Raw genomic sequence first — 19,124 nt, forward strand, 5'->3', positions numbered from 1 at the left:
TGAACTCTGTGAAGCATTTATTTGGTTTCCAATTTCTGAGGATGGTAACGCTAATGAACTTATCTTCTGCAGCAGAGGTAACTCTGGGTCTTCCTTTCCTGTGGCGGTCCCCATGAGAGCCAGTTTCATCATAGTGCTTGATGGTTTTTGTGACTGCACTTGAAGAAACTTTCAGTTCTTGAAATGTTCCACATTGACTGACCTTCATGTCTTAAAGTAATAATAGACTGTCGTTTCTCTTTGCTTATTTGAACTGTTCTTGCCATAATACGGATCTTTTGCCAAATAGGGCTATCTTCTGTATACCACACCTACCTTGTCACAACAAAACTGATACGCTGAAAACACATTAAGGAAAGGAATTCCACAAATTAACTTTTAACAAGGCACACCTGTTATTTGAAATGGATTTCAGGTGACTACCTCATGAAGCTGGTTGAGAGAATGCCAAGAATGCGCAAAGCTGTCATCAAGGCAAAGGGTGGCAACTTTGAAGAATATCGAATATAAAATGTAACACTTTTTTGGTTACTACATGATTCCATATGTGTTATTTTATGGTTTTGATGTCTTCACTATTATTCTACAATGTATAAAATAGTAAAAATAAAGAAAAACCCTTGAATGAGTAAGTGTGTCCAAACTTTTGACTTGTATAATATAATGTACAGTTGAAGTCGGAGGTTTACATACACCTTAGCCAAATACATTTAAACTTGTTTTTCACAATTCCTGACGTTTAATACTAGTAAAAATTCCCTGTCTTAGGTCAGCTAGGATCACCACCTTATTTAAAAATAATGTGAAATGTCAGAATAATAGTAGAGAGAATGATTTATTTCAGCTTTTATTTATTTTATCACATTCCCACTGGGTCGAAGTTTACATACACTCAATTAGTATTTGGTAGCATTGCCTTTAAATTGTTTAACTTGGGTCAAACGTGTCGGGTAGCCTTCCACAAGCTTCCCACAATAAGTTGAGTGAATTTTGGCCCATTCCTCCTAACAGAGCTGGTGTAACTGAGTCAGGTTTGTAGGCCTCCTTGCTCGCACACGCTTTTTCAGTTCTGCCCACAAATGTTCTATGGGATTGAGGTCAGGGCTTTGTGAAGGCCACTCCAATACCTTGACTTTGTTGTCCTTAAGCCATTTTGCCACAACTTTGGAAGTATGCTTGGGGTCATTGTCCATTTGGAAGACCCATTTGCGACCAAGATTTAACTTCCTGACTGATGTCTTGAGATGTTGCTTCAATATATCCACATAATTATCCTTCCTCATGAGGCCATCTATTTTGTGAAGTGCACCAGTCCCTCCTGCATCAAAGCACCCGCACAACATGATGCTGCCAGCCCCAGATGGTGTTCTTTGGCAAGCAAGCCTCCCACTTTTTCCTCCAAACATAACGATGGTCATTATGGCCAAACAGTTCTATTTATGTTTCATCAGACCAGAGGACATTCTCCAAAAAGTATGATCATTGTCCCCATGTGCAGTTGCAAACCGTAGTCTGACTTTTTTATGGCGGTTTTGAATTGGCTTCTTCCTTGCTGAGCGGCCTTTCAGGTTATGTCGACATAGGACTCGTTTTACTGTGGATATAGATACTTCTGTACCGGTTTCCTCCAGCATCTTCACAAGGTCCTTTGCTGTTGTTCTGGGATTGATTTGCACTTTTCGCACCAAAGTACGTTCATCTCTAGGAGACAAATCGCGTCTCCTTCCTGAGCGTTATGACGGCTGCGTGGTCCCATGGTGTTTATACTTGCGTACTATTGTTTGTACAGATGAACGTGGTACCTTTAGGCATTTGGAAATTGCTCCCAAGGATGAACCAGACTTGAGGAGGTCTACAAAAAAGATTCTGAGGTCTCGGCTGATTTCTTTTGATTTTCCCATGATGTCAAGCAAAGAGGCACTGAGTTTGAAGGTAGGCCTTGAAATACATCCATGGGTACACCTCCAATTGACTCAAATGATGTCAATTAGTCTACCAGAAGCTTCTAAAGCATGACATAATTTTCTGGAATTTTCCAAGCTGTTTAAAGGCACAGTCAACTTAGTGTATGTAAACGTCTGACCCACTGGATTTTTGAGACGGTGAATTATAAGTGAAATAATCTGTCTGTAAACAATTTTTGAAAAAATTACTTGTGCCATGCACAAAGTAGATGTCCTTACCGACTTGCCAAAACTATAGTTTGTTAACAAGAAATTTGTGGAGTGGTTGAAAACAAGTTCTCATGACTCCTACCTAAGTGTATGTAAACTTCCGACTTCCATAGCTACCCTTTACAAAGTGAAGCCTTGCTCTGTGGAGGTAGTCATCCTGTTTGACCTGTTTAAAGCATTCTGGTTGAACACTAATGTATAACACTTAATGATGTATACAGTGACTAATATTTAACTGGCCAGTGTGGGAGCTGGCTAGTGAGACGACAATGATGATGGCTGGATTAGTCTCCATGGGAGATTGATCAGACATGCTCGTAGCAGTGGTAGTAGTGGAGGGGGATGGAGCGATGGAGATCGCCAATGTAAGGGCGAGAGGGTAACGAGAGAGAGTAGGTAGCTAAATGTTGATAGTTCTTACATGTGTGATTCTTCACCACTCAAGAACAGTGTTATACTGTCTTTTCTTTACCATGTCTTCACTGTGGTATACAGGGGATGTAAGCTAGTCAGAACGGAACAGGAAGTTCCAGTTGAGGTTTATTTAATACCTATAAATAGCTGTGAGGTAAAAACTAGGACATTTTCTTCTGACACAATCTCAGTAATTCCTTTTTTACCAGTAGAAGGTCTCAGGGGGAATTCCAAGTCGGTATGACTTTATGTCTACCTCTCTTTTCAAAACATTGGCTGTGACATCACAATGTGCAATAACATATTACATAAATCCTACCCTTTTGGCCCTGGGGTTTGCCCTGGTTCTGGACAGGAAGTGATCTAAGCAGCTAGTTGAGTTAGTGTGTTTGGGTGTGTCTGGTGGTGTTAGAAGAGGAGAGTAGAGGAAGTTCTCTCTGCAAGCAGCAGCATACATCACAACCACGGGGGAGAAGATTAGAACATAAAGATGATTTCTTTGGTTCTGTTAAGAATATGAGGGGATTTCTCAGCAGACCAAATGTAGACTAAACTTAAATAGCATATAGTGTAGAGTCTAATGAGGAAACCTGACAGGATGGGATACAGGAGCTGCGTTAATGCGCAGCAAACAGTATAAACCAGAGGATTTTTATCAAACCAGTATAAAAAAATCATGGTCTTTGCTCCCTTGACTTTACAGTGCAGAATGGGGAGATTAAAGGTATGCAGTTTGTGTACGTGTCACTCACCACTCACCACAGGTAGAACTCGTACAATTGGACAGGACAGCGGAGGAGATTCTCACTGTTCTCCCGCACCTCCTCTTCGCTGCCACACCGTCTGCATCTGCTACACACACAGGTCCATAATTACATCGGAATCAAATTTGATCTATATCATTTTACTAAATGCATTAGTAAAAACAGCAACCCACACTTAAATCCCCATTGCCAAGGCAACGTGGCAAGGGAATAACTCCCTAGGTAGGAATAAACCTTGAGGGCAACACTCTCACATGACAACAGAAATATATGCAAAACACAGTACTTGAAAGCACAAAAAATGCATGAATGAGACAAGACAAAGATTTTTCCTTTAATGAGTCGGACGGGAAGGATATAATCCAAACACCCGTACAGGCCCTCATCCTCGTCATTCACTGGAGAAAGAAACAGAGATTTCGCAGAAAGAGATCGGGGTGCCTTGTGGCTAATCTTCCTATGCCATCCGTACAGTTAGCTAATGTTCAATCGCTGGAAAATAAATGGGACGAATTGAAAGCACGTATATCCTACCAACGGAACATTAAAAACTGTAATATCTTATGTTTCACAGAGTCGTGGCTGAACGACGACATTAATAGCATAAAGCTGGCGGGTTATACACTCTATCCGCAGGATAGAACAGCAGCCTCTGGTAAGACATGGGGGGGGGCCTATGCATATTTGTAAACAACAGCTGGTGCATGATATCTAAGGACGTTTCGAGGTTTTGCCCGCATGAGGTAGAGTATCTCATGATAAGCTGTAGAGCACACTATCTACCTAGAGAGTTGTCATCTGTATTTTTCGTAGCTGTCTACATACCACCACAGACTGATGCGAGCACTAAAACCGCACTCAATGAGCTGTATACCGCCATAAGCAAACAAGAAAATTCTCATCCAGAGGTGGCGCTCCTAGTGGCCAGGGACTTTAATGCAGGGAAACTTAAATCCTGTTTACCTCATTTCTATCAGCATGTTAAATGTGCAACCAGAGGGGAAAAAAACTCTAGACCACTTTTACTCCACACAGAGACGCGTACAAAGCTCTCCCTCGCTCTCCATTTGGCAAATCTGACCATAATTCTATTCTCCTGATTCCTGCTTACAAACAAAAATTAAAGCAGGAAGCACCAGTGACTCGTTACTGACCATAAAAAAGTGGTCAGACTAAGCAGATGCTAAACCACAGGACTGTTTTGCTAGCACAGACTGGAATATGTTCTGGGATTCTTCTGATGGCATTGAGGATTACACCACATCAGTCACTGGCTTCATCAATAAGTGCATCGATGACGTCGTCCCCACAGTGACTGTACGTACATACCCCAACCAGAAGCCATGGATTACAGGCAACATTCGCACTGAGCTAAAGGATAGATCTGTCGCTTTCAAGGAGCGGGACTTTAACCCGGAAGCTTATAAGAAATCCCGCTATCCCAACGAACCATCAAACAGGCAAAGAGTCAATACAGGACTAAGATCGATTCATGCTACACCGGCTCCAACGCACGTTGGATGTGGCAGGGCTTGCAAACTATTACAGACTACAAAGGGAAGCACAGCCAAGAGCTGCCCAGTGACACAAGCCTACCAGATGAGCTAAATAACAATGTGCTCGCTTCGAGGCAAATAACACTGAAACATGCATGAGAGCATCAGCTGTTCTGGGCGACTGTGTGATCACACTCTCCGCAGCCGATGTGAGTAAGACCTTTAAACAGGTCAACATTCACAAGGCCGCAGGGCCAGACAGATTACCAGGACGTGTACTCTGAGCATGCGCTGACCAACTGGCAAGTGTCTTCACTGACATGTTCAACCTCTCCCTGACCGAGTCTGTAATACCAACATGTTTCAAGCAGACCACCATAGTCCCTGTGCCCAAAAACACTGAGGTAACCTGCATAAATGACTACCGACCCTTAGCACTCACATCTGTAGCCATGAAATGCTTTGAAAGGCTGATCATGGCTCACATCAACACCATTATCCCAGAAACCCTAGACCCACTCCAATTTGCATACCGCCCCAACAGATCCAAAGATGATGCAATCTCTATTGCATTCCACACTGCCCTTTCACACCTGGACAAAAGGAACACATATGTGAGAATGCTATTTATTGGCTACAGCTCAGCGTTCAACACCATAGTGCCCTCAAAGCTCATCACTAAGCTAAGGACCCTGGGACTAAACACCTACCTCTGCAATTGGATCCTGAACTTCCTGAAGGTCCGCCCCCAGGTGGTAAGGGTAGGTAACAACACAATCGCCACGCTAATCTTCAACACGGCAGCCCCTCAGGGGTGCGTGCTCATGACACAACAGTGGTAAGCCTGATCACTGACAACGATGAGACAGCCTACAGGGAGGAGGTCAGAGACCTGACCGTGTGGTGGCAGGACAACAACCTCTCCCTCAACGTGATCAAGACAATGGAGATTATTGTGGACTACAGGAAAAGGAGGGCCGAGCACAGGCCCCCATTCACATCAACAGGGCTGTAGTGGAGCAGGTTGAGAGCTTCAGGTTCCTCGGTGTCCACATCACTAAGGAATTATCATGGTCTAAGCACACCAAGACAGTCATGAAGAGGGCACGACAAAACCTATTCCCCCTCAGGAAATTTAAAAGATTTGGCATGGGTCCCCAGATGCTCAAAAAGTTTTACAGCTGCACCATCAAGAGCATCCTGACGGGTTGCATCACTGCCTGGTATGTCAACTGCTCGGACTCCGAAGGCAAGGCACTACAGAGGGTAATGCGTACGGCCCAGTACATCACCGGGGCCAAGCTTCCTGCCATCCAGGACCTCTATACCAGGCGGTGTCAGAGGAAGGCCCTAAAAATTGTCCAAGACTCCAGCCACCCTAGTGATAGACTGTCTCTCTGCTACCGCACGGCAAGTGGTACAGGAGTGCCGAGCCTAGGTACAAGAGGCTTCTAAACAGCTTCTACCACCAAGCCATAAGACTCCTGAACATCTAATCAAATGGCTACCCAGACTATTTGCATTCTGATACAGAATGCAGTGATGTGTACTGAACCTATCGGCCATAATAAATAAATACAATGGCAGCTGCATTCATATAGACAATATTGCCATAGTCTATAACTGGTATGAATGTTGACTGACTGCTATTTAATGAAAGCCATGACCTATTCCTATTAAAGAAGCCCATTTTAAATCTTAATTTCTTATGTCATCAACAAGCTTTTTGAAAGACAGCTATTCGTCAATCCAGATATTTATAAACGGGGACACTATCAACGAGGGCATCATCAAATGTACATATGCATAAATCATCAGATACATTTTTACGTGATTTGGAGAATAACATAGACTTGGTTTTACCTGCTTTAAGTACCAATTTCAGTTCAACAAAGGGTTTCTGCAAAGCAATGAAGGTAGATTGAAGCGCCAAAAGAGCCTGGTCAACAGCATACACTGTCATCTGTATACTGGTATATGTTACATTTCTTTGCAGATAGACCAACATTGTTAAAATTAAGCAGAAAAAGTACAAGACCTAAAATCAATCCCTGTGGGACACCTTTCGTAATATCTAGGAAACCTGACAACACCATCAGAAAAAAAACATGTATTGAAAAGAATGCCAGTGATTACAGATGTCATTCAGCCATGTCAGCAAAGTTGTTTTTGTAATCTTCAAACCAATTACATAATGCCTGATCCATACTGATTGCAGACAATCTTTGAATCAATAAAGAGTGGTCAACAGTATCAAAAGCCTTCAATAAGTCAATAAAGAGGGCAGCACAGTGCTTCCTCCTGTCCATACCCTTTACCACATCATTTAACACCAAAGTTGCAGCAGAGATGGTGCTATGACTCGCCCTGAAACCAGACTGGTGAACAATTAGAATACATCTCGTAGCTAGGAAGAATCTAAGATGACAGTTGATTAATGATTCTACCATTTTTACTTAGCAAGACAATTTCAAGATAAGGCGATAATTATTTCGGTCGGGGGGGTCACCACCTTTGTGGAGAAGGAGCACATGAGCTGCCTTCCAAACCCTGGGGATAGCACCCGAGATAATCGTCAGATAAAAAATGTGTCAATGACTCAGCTGCAGCAAGAAAGGATCCAGCAAATGAGCCCCAGTAGATTTTTTCTGAAGCAAGGCATCTAGCACATCACAAGTAAAATGTTGTTGAAATGAAAAATATAAAAAAATCCCTAAGAAGTTGGCTGATCTTCCATCCAGCCAAGTAAAGGCTGAGAGAGGAAAGAGCAGTCGACTCAATGACCTGTGTCAAATAAACCACAATGTCTTTCAAATAAAAAGCTTGCCAAGATAAAATGCTGATTAAAAGCATCATAAAATGCTGATTTAAAGAGTCAGACACAACTTGCTTAGGCCACGCTTCAGTGCATTAACTATTTTCCAACATGTTGACGGATCACCAGCAGACTCTGAGATAGAACTTAGAAAGTAGCTTGAGTTAGCTTTCTTCATTGAGGAAGTACATCTACAGTATTCCACAATAGCCTGAAACACTGCCAATCAGTTACCGAGTCAGTTTTTCGAGCCTTGGCCCAGGCCTGATTTCTCATCATAATGAGATCTGAAAGTTCTATAGGGAACCAAGGATTTGTTCTATTTTGAACTCTAAGGCGTTTAAAGGGAGTGTGATTGTCTACCAGAGATATAAAAGTAGATGAGAAAAGTTCTAGAGCCAATTCAGTGTCAGGCAGGAAAGCTCTATCAGCTGTGTGTGTGTGCGTCTGTGTGTGTGTGTGTGTGTCACTTGCTGTTATGGTAGGTTTACAACAATAACGTCTTTCAGCAGCTTGGTGATTTCCAGTGTGGAATACAAGGTCGCTACGTGTTGGGTTAAGGTCTTCACAATATAAATATGCCTACCACTTATTAATTAGTACTTGTAGTAATAACTGATTTTAGTTGGTTAGTTAAATTAATGATGCAAAGAGAGAAAAGAGAAGTCCTGTCATTGAGCAACTGTTTTTTTTCAACACATAGTCCCTCCCTCAGTCCCCATCATATAAAATAAGTGTCTATTTGGGTTGATGTAATAAGTGTCTGGTATGAGTGTTTAGATCAGTATGTCTGAAGGAATAGTCTACGCTGATGTGAAGTTCAAGAAGCGCCAGAGGACTGAAGGAAAAGATGGTGGTATGTTCTAAACTAAAATCTATTTTTATAGACATGCTGTATGCTCAGGATGTGCAGAATGGTCAACAAAAAGCTTCCTCTATCTGCCAATATATATCTATACTCTAGGGCAATCTAGGGAAATGAATGCTATATAGCTGTTGATTCTTGAAGAATATTACTTAGAAACACCTCATCAGCTTAGTTCAACTGTATTACCCCATCAGAACAAATGTAAGCTTGTTTTACTCCATTGTTTGTATACAATGTAATTGTATAAATCATGGTTATCATTTTTATCTCATGGTCATGGATGGTCCGTCCTCGCTCCCATAGCTCCGTCTATGAACTTGAGTGTTTACATTCCTCCAGCCCCATCCCTCAGCTGTTTACCAAAAAATACCCAGATGGCCCCTTTAAAATTATATTTATACTACACTGACTTTATTTGACAACACATATTGATACCCTATTTCAAAACATGTTCCCAAGGACAAAAATGACTTACATCACAGAGATTTTAGAGACTACAATTCAAAAGGGTTTGCAGGAAACATATTTGTTAGCTGGTTTGCATGCAACACTTCATGCACGCTTCATGCATTATCAGTGATCTGTGCTGATTACAGTTTAACTTTGTCGCTTTGGTCAAATTTTTACAAGTATCTGGTACAGTTTCACAACTCTTAGTACAATACCGTCAACTGGTCACACTTGTAACTCAGCCAGTCTTTCACTCAACCTGTCATTGTGCATTCATTTGGATTGTGAACATCTCTCACCACACAACCACTGATTCAAAATATGTTTCTTGTAAAATGTAATGAGAACATTGGTTTAATCACCGTAACATATTAACATATTTTCTATTTAGTTGTTTTAATTACCAGTTAATCCACAATGCAAGATGCGTGTTTCAAAACGTCCTCATAAGTGCTGAAAGTAAAATGCTACAGTACTGTAAATTACAGTTTTCACATTAGGCAAAACACTTAAATGACCCAACAAAATTGACAGAAATTCTATATTTTCCATATTATATATCCAATGTGTAATCAAAGGTGTGATCAATGAAGACATCCTCTACAATCATTCATGCAAAAAAACATGTTGTTTTTCAGATATAATTGCAAATGTAAGAAAGTCAATGAAACTAATTAATGAAATGAATGAAAATAAAAGATAAGGTTTAGCACGCATTAGTTTGCATGAAGCCTGTCTTGAGCATTTGGCCATAAATTCTCATCCACATCACAGTGAATGTCCTCATTATTCATACACCGCAGGAAAAACCTTTTGACATGGCTAATCCAAGCTTGACATTGGTCTGCATTGATGTTGTCGAATGCCTCATTCATGGCTAGAAGTAGGTTGGCTCGCTCATGGGGATGGCGATCGTACAGCTTCCACCTCCATGCTGAAAAAGATTCCTCAAAAGGGTTGAGGAAAGAAGAGTATAGGGTCACGAATTGGGGATGGGCCCAAAACCATGCCTGAACCACCTCTGCAGGGTGGAACCTGACATTGTCACACTCAGTGACATAGTTACCCCTTCACCTTGACAGGCCTGCTCAATTTCATTGAGAAACACAATGAGATGTGCAGCGTTGTAGGATCCAAGTAATGCCCTACATCCTACCACACCATCCTCAGAAATAGCTGCGTGATTGAGATGTTTCCCCCACATTGTCCAGGCACTTGGACGGTTGCCCGTTGGACGATGAGTTTCCGCCCACGGCGCTGAGTTTTGTCCAGGTTGAAGCCCACTTCACAGCAGCATCAAGCACCATCACCCTCTAAAATATATTTGGGTTCTTTTTACAGTATAGTTACACTATGATATTGTGATGTAGCATGTGCATCCATTAGTAACAGTAATACTGTATATAGTGCTGTACCTGAACATACTTGGCCTGTAGTTGTTTCACCCGGTCGTTGTTTCTCTCAAAAGGCATCAGGTAAATGTGTTTCATAGATACCTGGTGCCTCTTCAAAAGGTGGGCCATTGTTGGTAGGCTGATGGATGTCACATTGGCAAAGGTGTCATCTTTCTCCTCAATGGCCTGCTTTATTTCGGACAGCCGTATGTCATTCCTGGCCCTCACCATGTCCACCACTGCCCACTCCTGCTGGTCAGTCAGCACACGGCCACGGCCACCACCATGGGGTCTTCTGTCGGTTCTGAGGGTAGAACAGATTATACTGTCAATAGATCATACTGTAACATGTTTTGTGAATTTACATGCATTACAATATGTAATTTACTGTAAAGGTAAAGCATAGTGCATATCCTCAAGACTTACCGGGGTTTCTTGGTGAAATTTTCTCAGTATCAAATTGACAGTTTCAGATTGGGGTAAACTAATCTGTCAGCTCTGCCATGGTAAGGCCTCTGTTTATCACATGTTCAACGACGATGGCCCTGATTTCATTAGACACAACAGTTCCCTGCCGTCTGCCTCCCTCTCTCTGATATCCACCTCTTTGATGGGGCCCATGACCACCCCTTTGACCTCTTTGATGGGGCCCATGACCACCCCTTTGACCTCTTTGATGGGGCCCATGCCCAACGCTTTGACCTCTTTGATGGGGCCCAAGCCCACCTGTTTGACCTCTTTGATGGGGCCCATGACCACCCCTTTGACCTCTTTGATGGGGCCCATGCCCAACGCTTTGACCTCTTTGATGGGGCCCAAGCCCACCTGTTTGACGGGGCCCAAGCCCACCTCTCTGACAGACCCCTTGTCCACGAGCTCTTTGATTTCCACCTCTCCCTTACTGTCTTTCCTGCTCCATGTTGAAATCAATTAGCATTAACTAGTAGTCATTATGTATGGTTATCATGCATCATACATGTCATTTAGATGTTTATACTTTACAAACGCAACATTTGATTTTTGTAGTTCTCAAAATACATATAGTGGACAAACCAGTTTAAAATCTATAGGTTTACCAAACGGTTAAGTGGTTAGTTAAAGTTTTGAAACAGCCTTTTACATCTGTTTTGAGTTTGTACAAAATTTTACCGCATACTTGTGAAAACAGGACCAAAGTGCTAAAAACAAAAACGAATAAACTGAGTGTTAAAAATGCAGGAACAGGAACAGCCAATGTGATGAGAGGAGTTTTGTCTTGTGCTCACACTTTCATGGTTGCATTCCAGCAATAGCATCCACAGCGAATGATGCCACGTACTCTGAAATCTCAATTCCCAAAGCCGGACGCAACCAGCCATCTACCGACACTAATGGTATGTGTGTGTGTAGGTGTGTGTGTGGGTAGGTGCGTGCGTGGGTGAATATGTGCGGGATTGTGTGGGTCAGATGAAGTCAGTGCAAAGTGCAAGCTAGGCAAAACAATGAGGAAGTTTCCTACATATGGGTGAAAAAAAAGTTTACAAGATGCAGAACAGATTCTATTTTAGCATTTTTGTCAAAAACCATGTTCCTTGCTCCTACGAGTCATACACTGAGTGTACAAAACATGAGGCACACCTTCCTAATATTGAGTTGCACCCCCTTTTGCCATCAGAACTGCCCCAATTTGTCGGTACATGGACTCTACAAGGTGTTGAAAACGTCCACAGGGATGCTGGCCTATGTTGACTCCAATGTAGTGTTAAGTTGGCTGGATGTCCTTTGGGTGGTGGGCCATTCTTGATACACACAAGAAACTGTTGAGCTTGAAAAACCCAGCAGTGTTGCAGTTCTTGACACACTCAAACCGGTGCGCCTGGCACCTACGACCATACCCCGTTCAAAGGCACTTAAATCTTTTGTCTTGCCCATTCACCCTCTGAATGACACACACAATCCATGTAACAATTATCTCAAGGCTTAAAAATCCTTCTTTAACCTGTCTCCTCCCCTTCATCTACACTGATTGGTGGATTTAACAAGTGACAGCAATACTGGGTCATAGCTTTCACCTGGATTCACCTGGTCAGTCTATGTCATAGAAAGAGCAGGTGAGCAATCCCAAGTACTTATCTGCCGCTGCCACTACAGCTATTTTCTGTGACTTTCAATTCATTTCTGCGGTACAATTAACAACCATGGCAATAAATGCTAAAAAGCCCACCGTACTGAAGCACCTATTCTTCCAATCACTCTTGATCTCCGCCTACTCCCAGGAATGCTCCCACCCTGTACCCATCTTCCTCTACCACTCTCTTCACTGCTTAGGCATACAACACTTTCTGTTCTATTCTGACCCTGGCAACCTCAATCTGCCTTTCTCTCACCGGACACCTCCGATCTCCATCCCCATGATCATCCTCACAACTAACACAACTTTCTCCACCGATACCACACATTCCTTCGTCTCATGCCCTCCTGCACACTTCTCACATCTGGGCATGTCCCTCCTACACACTGCTGCAATATGCCCATAAACATGACAGCTAAAACACAGTAATATTTTCGTAACATAAACTCTCACGTGATAACTGACACTTCCTACATTGACCTTATCTGGTAACGACTCTGCATCAAAACTCAGCATGATAGACAATGTCTTCTCCGTTTGCCTACCGTATCTACGTCTCATCAAGTGGCGGGTGTCACAGACACTGGGAATCTTCCATTTCAACTGCTCCTCCTCAACACTTAATGCCACTCTCGTTATCACTCCTTTCGACGGCTCCTTGCTCCAGAGAACAAAGCACGGCACAATTCTTGTCCCTAATCTCGTAATCCGGAGCGCCCTCTCCCTCTGGGGGGAGGAGACATGATAAATCATCATGAGTCCATTCCGAGTTACTTTCACCAACTCAACAGTCCCCAACATCTCCTCCACCCAACCTGACACCACATATGGATCAACCAAACAACAAGGCTCCCCAGTGGGGCAGCGGTCTAAGGCACTGCATCACAGTGCTAGAGGTGTCACTACAGACCCTGGTTCGATTCTGGGCTGTATCACAACCAGCTATGATCGGGAGTGCACAATTGGCCCAGTGTCATCCTGATTAGAGTTTGGCCGGTGTAGGCTGTCATTGTAAATAAGAATGAGTTCTTAACTGACTTTCCTAGTTAAATAAAATAAATCAATTCTCTCTACAAATCTCACCCCCACTGGGCCAAAATCATCCTTATCAGCCTTGGGACGACGCCCGAACTCGGCAATCTCCTCACTCTCAACAAGTTCCATCTCTGAACTACTGGAGCACGTATCCCAGTTTTTGCACTTGAAGCACTGGAGATCTGGTGCTTATCCTTGGCACCACTCTTCCAGGCTGAATGCCCACTTTAGCACTGCACCTCCAGAGCGCAGGCACAGGTTGAACCGGGCTGTGGGGGAGCACTGGAGATCTGGTGCTTAGAACTTGCACCGCTCCTCGTGGCTGAATGCCCACTTTAGCCCGGCACGAGCGGAGCGCAGGCACAGGACACACTGAGCTGTCCCAGCGCACCGGAGACACAGTGTGCAGAGCCGGCGCAGGATACCCTGGGCCGAAACAGCGCACCGGAGACCAAGAGCACTGAGCTGGCACAATCCGCCCTGGCTGGATGCCCACTCTAGCGTGGCACTTGCGAAGAGTTGGCTCAGAGCACACCGGGCTGTGCAGGCACCCTGTAGAAACCGTGCGCTTTACCGCATAACACGGTGCCTACCCGGTCACTCGCTCCCCGCGGTAAGCACGGGGAGTTGGCTCAGGTCTATAACCTGACTCCGCCAATCTACCCGTGTCCCTCCCCCCAAAAATGTTTTGGGGCTGCCTCTCATGCATGCTTTATCGTGCCAACTCCTTGTATCTTCGCCGTTCTGCTTTTGCTGCTTCTATCTCCTCCTTAGGACGGCGATATTCTCCAGCCTGTGCCCAGGGTCCCTTGCCTTCCAGTATCTCCTCCCATGTCCACTCCTCCAGAAAACTCTGCTTGGTCTTTTTGTGGTGGGAGCTCTGTAACGCTCGTCTGAAGAAGTAGACCAAGGTGCAGCGTGGTAAGTGTTCATGATTCTTTAAGTACTCAGAACACCAAACAAAAACAACAAACGAATAACGAACGTCACGTTCTGCATGCTTCACAGAGCTAACAAAAAACAAGATCCCACAACATAGGTGGGAAAAAAGGCTACCTAAGTATGATTCCCAATCAGAGACAACGATAGACAGCTGCCTCTGATTGGGAACCACACTCGGCCAAACACAAAGAAATACAACACATAGAATGCCCACCCCACATCACACCCTGACCTAACTAAATAGAGAAATAAAACGGCTCTCTAAGGTCAGGGCGTGACACACCCCGACCGCCTCTCCGCCCACTAAGGATTATTTGTCGACTCAGAATGATTTAGCCGGAGTGTATTTTCTGTCGCGTCAGTTAAAATAATGGCCACCATAGATTTCAAGATATTTTGCGTCATTTTTTACGTGGTTGCGTCATATTTCGTTGCATACTTTCTGTTGAAGTTTGCATCGATGCATGCTTCAAAAAATATGTACAAACGGAGTACGCATTTGAGAAGTGCCCTCCATGCTCCGTTTTGCATACTTTCATTTGGAATTATACTCTGACCCTTCCGTGCTCCAATTTGCGTGCTCTGAGTACGGTAGTATGCATTTGAGAAACACCCACAGCATAAGCTTTCTTCATGTTTGATGATTTCATGTCTAACATACAATAAAATGAAGTAGCGAGTGTTATAGGTTGTCAGTTTAATTCATTCTCTGTCTCCTCAGCTGGTGACCCTGATTCTCAGGAGGGGTCAAAGGTCAAACCAGGTGGATATGACCCTGTCAAAGTGGTCCTGGTGACACTCTGTGTTCTTCTGATGGGTGCTGTCATTGGACTTGTGTTCCTGTGTGAGTGACCTAGATAGTGGAGGTGGCTAGTCTAAAGCAGATTCTATATCGGAGACAGATTCGTAGAGGTTCTAGTCCAGAGATATGAATATACAGAAATATCTAGGCACATTTTTAGCGCAAGAGCTGGAAAATCCCCACAGTACTGCTTCAAATGGATAAATGTTTCATGCCAGGTCATTGTCTAATTTCTGTAACAACGTAACTGATACAATATAAAAATGTTGGTGAATAAAATGAATAGCTATTTGTAATACTTTTCACAATCAACTAATATTACATTATCATGCAGAAGAATGTTGGGGTCAGATTCCTACAATTTAAAATGTATGTCTTTTTGCAATCAGATATCAGCAACCTGCCAACCAAAAACACAGAGCTCCAAATTCTGCAAGCGGCTTACAATCAAAATCTTACATCAGGTGAGTTTAATTTCACACAAAGAAAATGTTCACATCGGTTTTCTGATATAACTGTTGTTTATATGTAGCTGGATGTAGGGAACTTGAGTCAGAGTTGTTATCTTTTGGCAACTAGCTTTAATGATCAAAAACAGAGAGCTTCAAGAACTGCAAGACAAGATCAAAGATCTTCAGAAGGAACGTGCAGGTGAGTGACACACAGATATGACCCTCCAATTAAATTGTATTGTCTGCCACTAATACAGCCTTTCCATTGAATCCAGTGACATTTTCATCCTTATAAAATAATATTAGAAAAAAGTGTAGCTTTTGTTATTGCTAAACACTCTCAGTGTTGGATAATTCCAAAAAGTATGGATTCCAATGTCACGCTGTGAAAATGATGCAGGTTGGCATTTATTGTTATGACTCTTGCCCTGCAGCGTGGTCACCAGCTGGCACAGCCACAAAGTCATAAAATCTGATTTTAAACCGAACCCTAACCTTAACCTTAATCTCAACCACACTGCTAGCCCAACCCTTAAATGAAGACCAAACAGCTCATTTTTGTTTTCATAATCTTTGTGAGGCCCATCTAGCGGGAGTCGCTCAGTTCTGCCTTCAGGGCAGGATTCATGGCAATAAACTTCAACCTGCGAAAAGCATAATTATCTTTAATTCACAACAGTTAGGCAACAAAATGAAGAATTGAAAAAGCAGAAAACTCCACCCTCTTACCCTACAAACACAGGTGAGATTATACTATGAGGGAATGTGTTTACTCATAGATGTAGTAGGTTGTATTAAGATAAAAACCTGTTTCAGATAGCAATCCTGAGTTAAACTCAAAACTACTTCAAATCAAGTTGTCAACTTCAGAGGCAGTCTATTTGTAACGACCGTAGTAATCCTCCTCGTCTGAGGAGGACCAAGGATCGGACCAAAGCGCAGCGTGGTTTGAATACATACTTTAATATATAAACGAAGACGAACACGAAGAACACTTGACAAACTACAAAACAATAAACAGAAACCAACGACGCTACAGTCCTGAACTTGAGAACATAAACACATGAACGCACGAACAGGAACAATCACCCACAAACAAACAGTGAACACAGCCTACCTAAATATGGTTCCCAATCAGAGACAACGTAAAACACCTGCCTCTGATTGAGAACCATATCAGGCCAATCAGACACACCTAAACCAATGAGACACAAAACATGAATATACCCACCCAGCTCACGTCCTGACCAACTAAACACATACGAAACAAAGGAAATAAGGTCAGGAATGTGACACTATTTTTGTTTTAGTCCCTCCTTATTCATTGATGCAACAATATAGCATACTTGAATAGTTGTTAAATAATCATACAGTATGTCTCATATCCACATGGATTGTACACTATCAGTAACATGAAAACAAAAGGCATTTGACTATAGGTAGGCATAGAGATCAGTGTAGTGTACTGACAATGGCATTGGGTATATCTGTTCTCTCCACAGGGAATAAAGACAGTCCTAAACCTAGGAACTGTGCTGAAGACTGGGAGTATTATGGGGGGAAGTGCTATTACTTCTCCCCTGATGAACTGACCTGGGCTCAGAGTCGGGATGAGTGTATCACCAGGGGGGGACACCTTGTCATCATAGGGAGCCGAGAGGAGCAGGTATGAATCTATTATTGATTCTCTCAGTTGATTTGAAGCACATTTTTCCTTTCCTCTACTGACATAGAAATGACAATAAATCTTGACATAATTCTTCAAACAATGTTTCTGGTGAAGAATTTCTTAGATCAGAAAATTGTTACAAAAATGCTTAAAAAGGCTGAAGACAAGTTCTGGATTGGGCTGACGGACAGTACAAACGAGAATGAGTGGTTATGGGTGGACAATTCATCTCTCAATTCAAGCACAAGGTTTGAATGCATGTTTAAATCAATATCATAATACATTCACCCTAGATGAAAACTTATTATGATCATACCTCTTATGTATTATCATCCTTCAATCCATAGTTTCTGGTTTGGTAAGAAGGAGCCTGATGACTGGAAAGGAGAAAAAGGAGAATATCCCGAGGGTGAAGACTGTGCTAGAATGGGGGAACCGGGTGGTAATACCGAGTGGTTGGATTTCAACTGTAATAAGACTCAAAGAAGAATATGTGAGACAAAATCGCCCTTGTGAAACAGTATCTTAAAGAAACTCAACAGTTCCTTAAATATGTCTCTGAACAACACCAAAGTAGTTTTTGCTGGCATTGATAAAAAGGAGGAGAAACTGTATTGTGACTGGTTTACAGGAGATTACTGCTGATATTTACATCTTTCTTTGTACATACATGTTTTATGCTTTTTATGCTACGGTGTGAAACAAACCAAATCCCCAACTGAGTCTAATGAAAAACATGTCAGATATATTCAGTTCACGCCTCTTCACTTCTCAGTAGGCTACAGGTGTTGGATCTTAATTTGCAGAGTATTGTTGTTGCAATAAGATTTGAACTTTAGTCCTTCAATCAAGTCAAATGTTGCTTGATTGGTGGTTAAGCTGTTAGCTGGCCAAATTTAGGCTACATGAAAAGTGCAATATTGTTAATTAAGTTTGTGGGTTTTCAATTAATTTATGTAAATCATGAAACATATCTGCATTTTGCGGTGCAGGAAAATTCTCAGCAACAAAAGAGTGATAAAATAAAATCCTACACCTGTACATCATCCTCAGTTTGTTTTGTACATGTATATTTCTGCTTATCAGTGCTGTCTCTAGGCTAGTCATTTGAGAAAAAAATATTGTGTGTGTATCCAAACATCAAGAAACCATTGAATTAATAAAGTGTCAAAAGTAAAATGTGTTTTTTTCAGCAGTTTATTTATTAAGAAGACTTGTTGTCTTACCTACAGTAGTTCAGGGGCTAGAAAAAGTGGAGATGCCAGAATGCCTACTGTACACTTCTCTAGTGGTGTATCATGAATATTCAAAAGGTAGAAAATAAAGAATTGTCATTTGAGGTTTGACACAAAGCTTTAAAGTTAGTGTATTAAAGGGACTAATTAGTGTCTCCATACCCACCACATGTACATGCTGCTTTGCAGTAGTCTGAGAGATCACTATTCATTATTAGATTACCAAGATGGTGAAATGGAGCCCCATACATGGTCAGTAGCGATTTTAGCATGTAAATCTTGATGGGACAAACTCCACAATTTTTTTTTTTTAGATGCATGCCAGCAAAGCCACTACACAACACAACACTAAACAATACACAAATTGCACTATAACGGTGACAAATAAACTGTTAGGGCCTACATAAAGCTGTCCCAACACCTTATCACTGCTACACCTGGCTATCAGGGGAGCCTTGTCTGGCAGCGAAACAGTTAATTCAGCCTCATTTACTGCCTTTAAAA

The 19,124-nt window shown here is 42.4% G+C and overlaps 1 protein-coding gene across 5 annotated transcripts; it reads left to right on the forward strand.

Moving 5' to 3' along the window:
• Positions 1–8,429: 8,429 nt before the first annotated feature.
• Positions 8,430–18,549, forward strand: illr4 (immune-related, lectin-like receptor 4). 5 transcript variants are annotated; one of them, XM_038966053.1, is made up of 7 exons: positions 8,430–8,519; positions 11,662–11,748; positions 15,184–15,306; positions 15,654–15,728; positions 17,219–17,382; positions 17,500–17,633; positions 17,733–18,549. In XM_038966053.1, the coding sequence occupies exons 1-7, from the start codon at positions 8,450–8,452 to the stop codon at positions 17,899–17,901; spliced, it is 822 nt and encodes a 273-aa protein (XP_038821981.1). In that variant the 5' UTR covers positions 8,430–8,449; the 3' UTR covers positions 17,902–18,549. The 5 variants fall into 5 exon arrangements, with proteins under 5 accessions (XP_038821981.1, XP_038821985.1, XP_038821982.1 ...); XM_038966057.1 differs by lacking the exon at positions 17,500–17,633 and adding an exon at positions 15,844–15,915 and having other exon boundaries at positions 17,733–17,849; XM_038966054.1 differs by lacking the exon at positions 15,184–15,306.
• Positions 18,550–19,124: the final 575 nt, after the last annotated feature.

Source organism: Salvelinus namaycush, chromosome 27 (genome assembly GCF_016432855.1).
Source record: "Salvelinus namaycush isolate Seneca chromosome 27, SaNama_1.0, whole genome shotgun sequence".
Lineage (NCBI taxonomy): Eukaryota > Metazoa > Chordata > Actinopteri > Salmoniformes > Salmonidae > Salvelinus > Salvelinus namaycush.

Coding starts and splice junctions, on each gene's coding strand:
- illr4 (XM_038966053.1), top strand. CDS start 8,450: ATGTCTGAAGGAATAGTCTACGCTGATGTGAAGTTCAAGAAGCGCCAG. Junction 15,729..17,218: donor CAATCAAAATCTTACATCAG/GTGAGTTTAATT, acceptor TTCTCTCCACAG/GGAATAAAGACAGTCCTAAA. Junction 17,634..17,732: donor TCTCTCAATTCAAGCACAAG/GTTTGAATGCAT, acceptor TTCAATCCATAG/TTTCTGGTTTGGTAAGAAGG.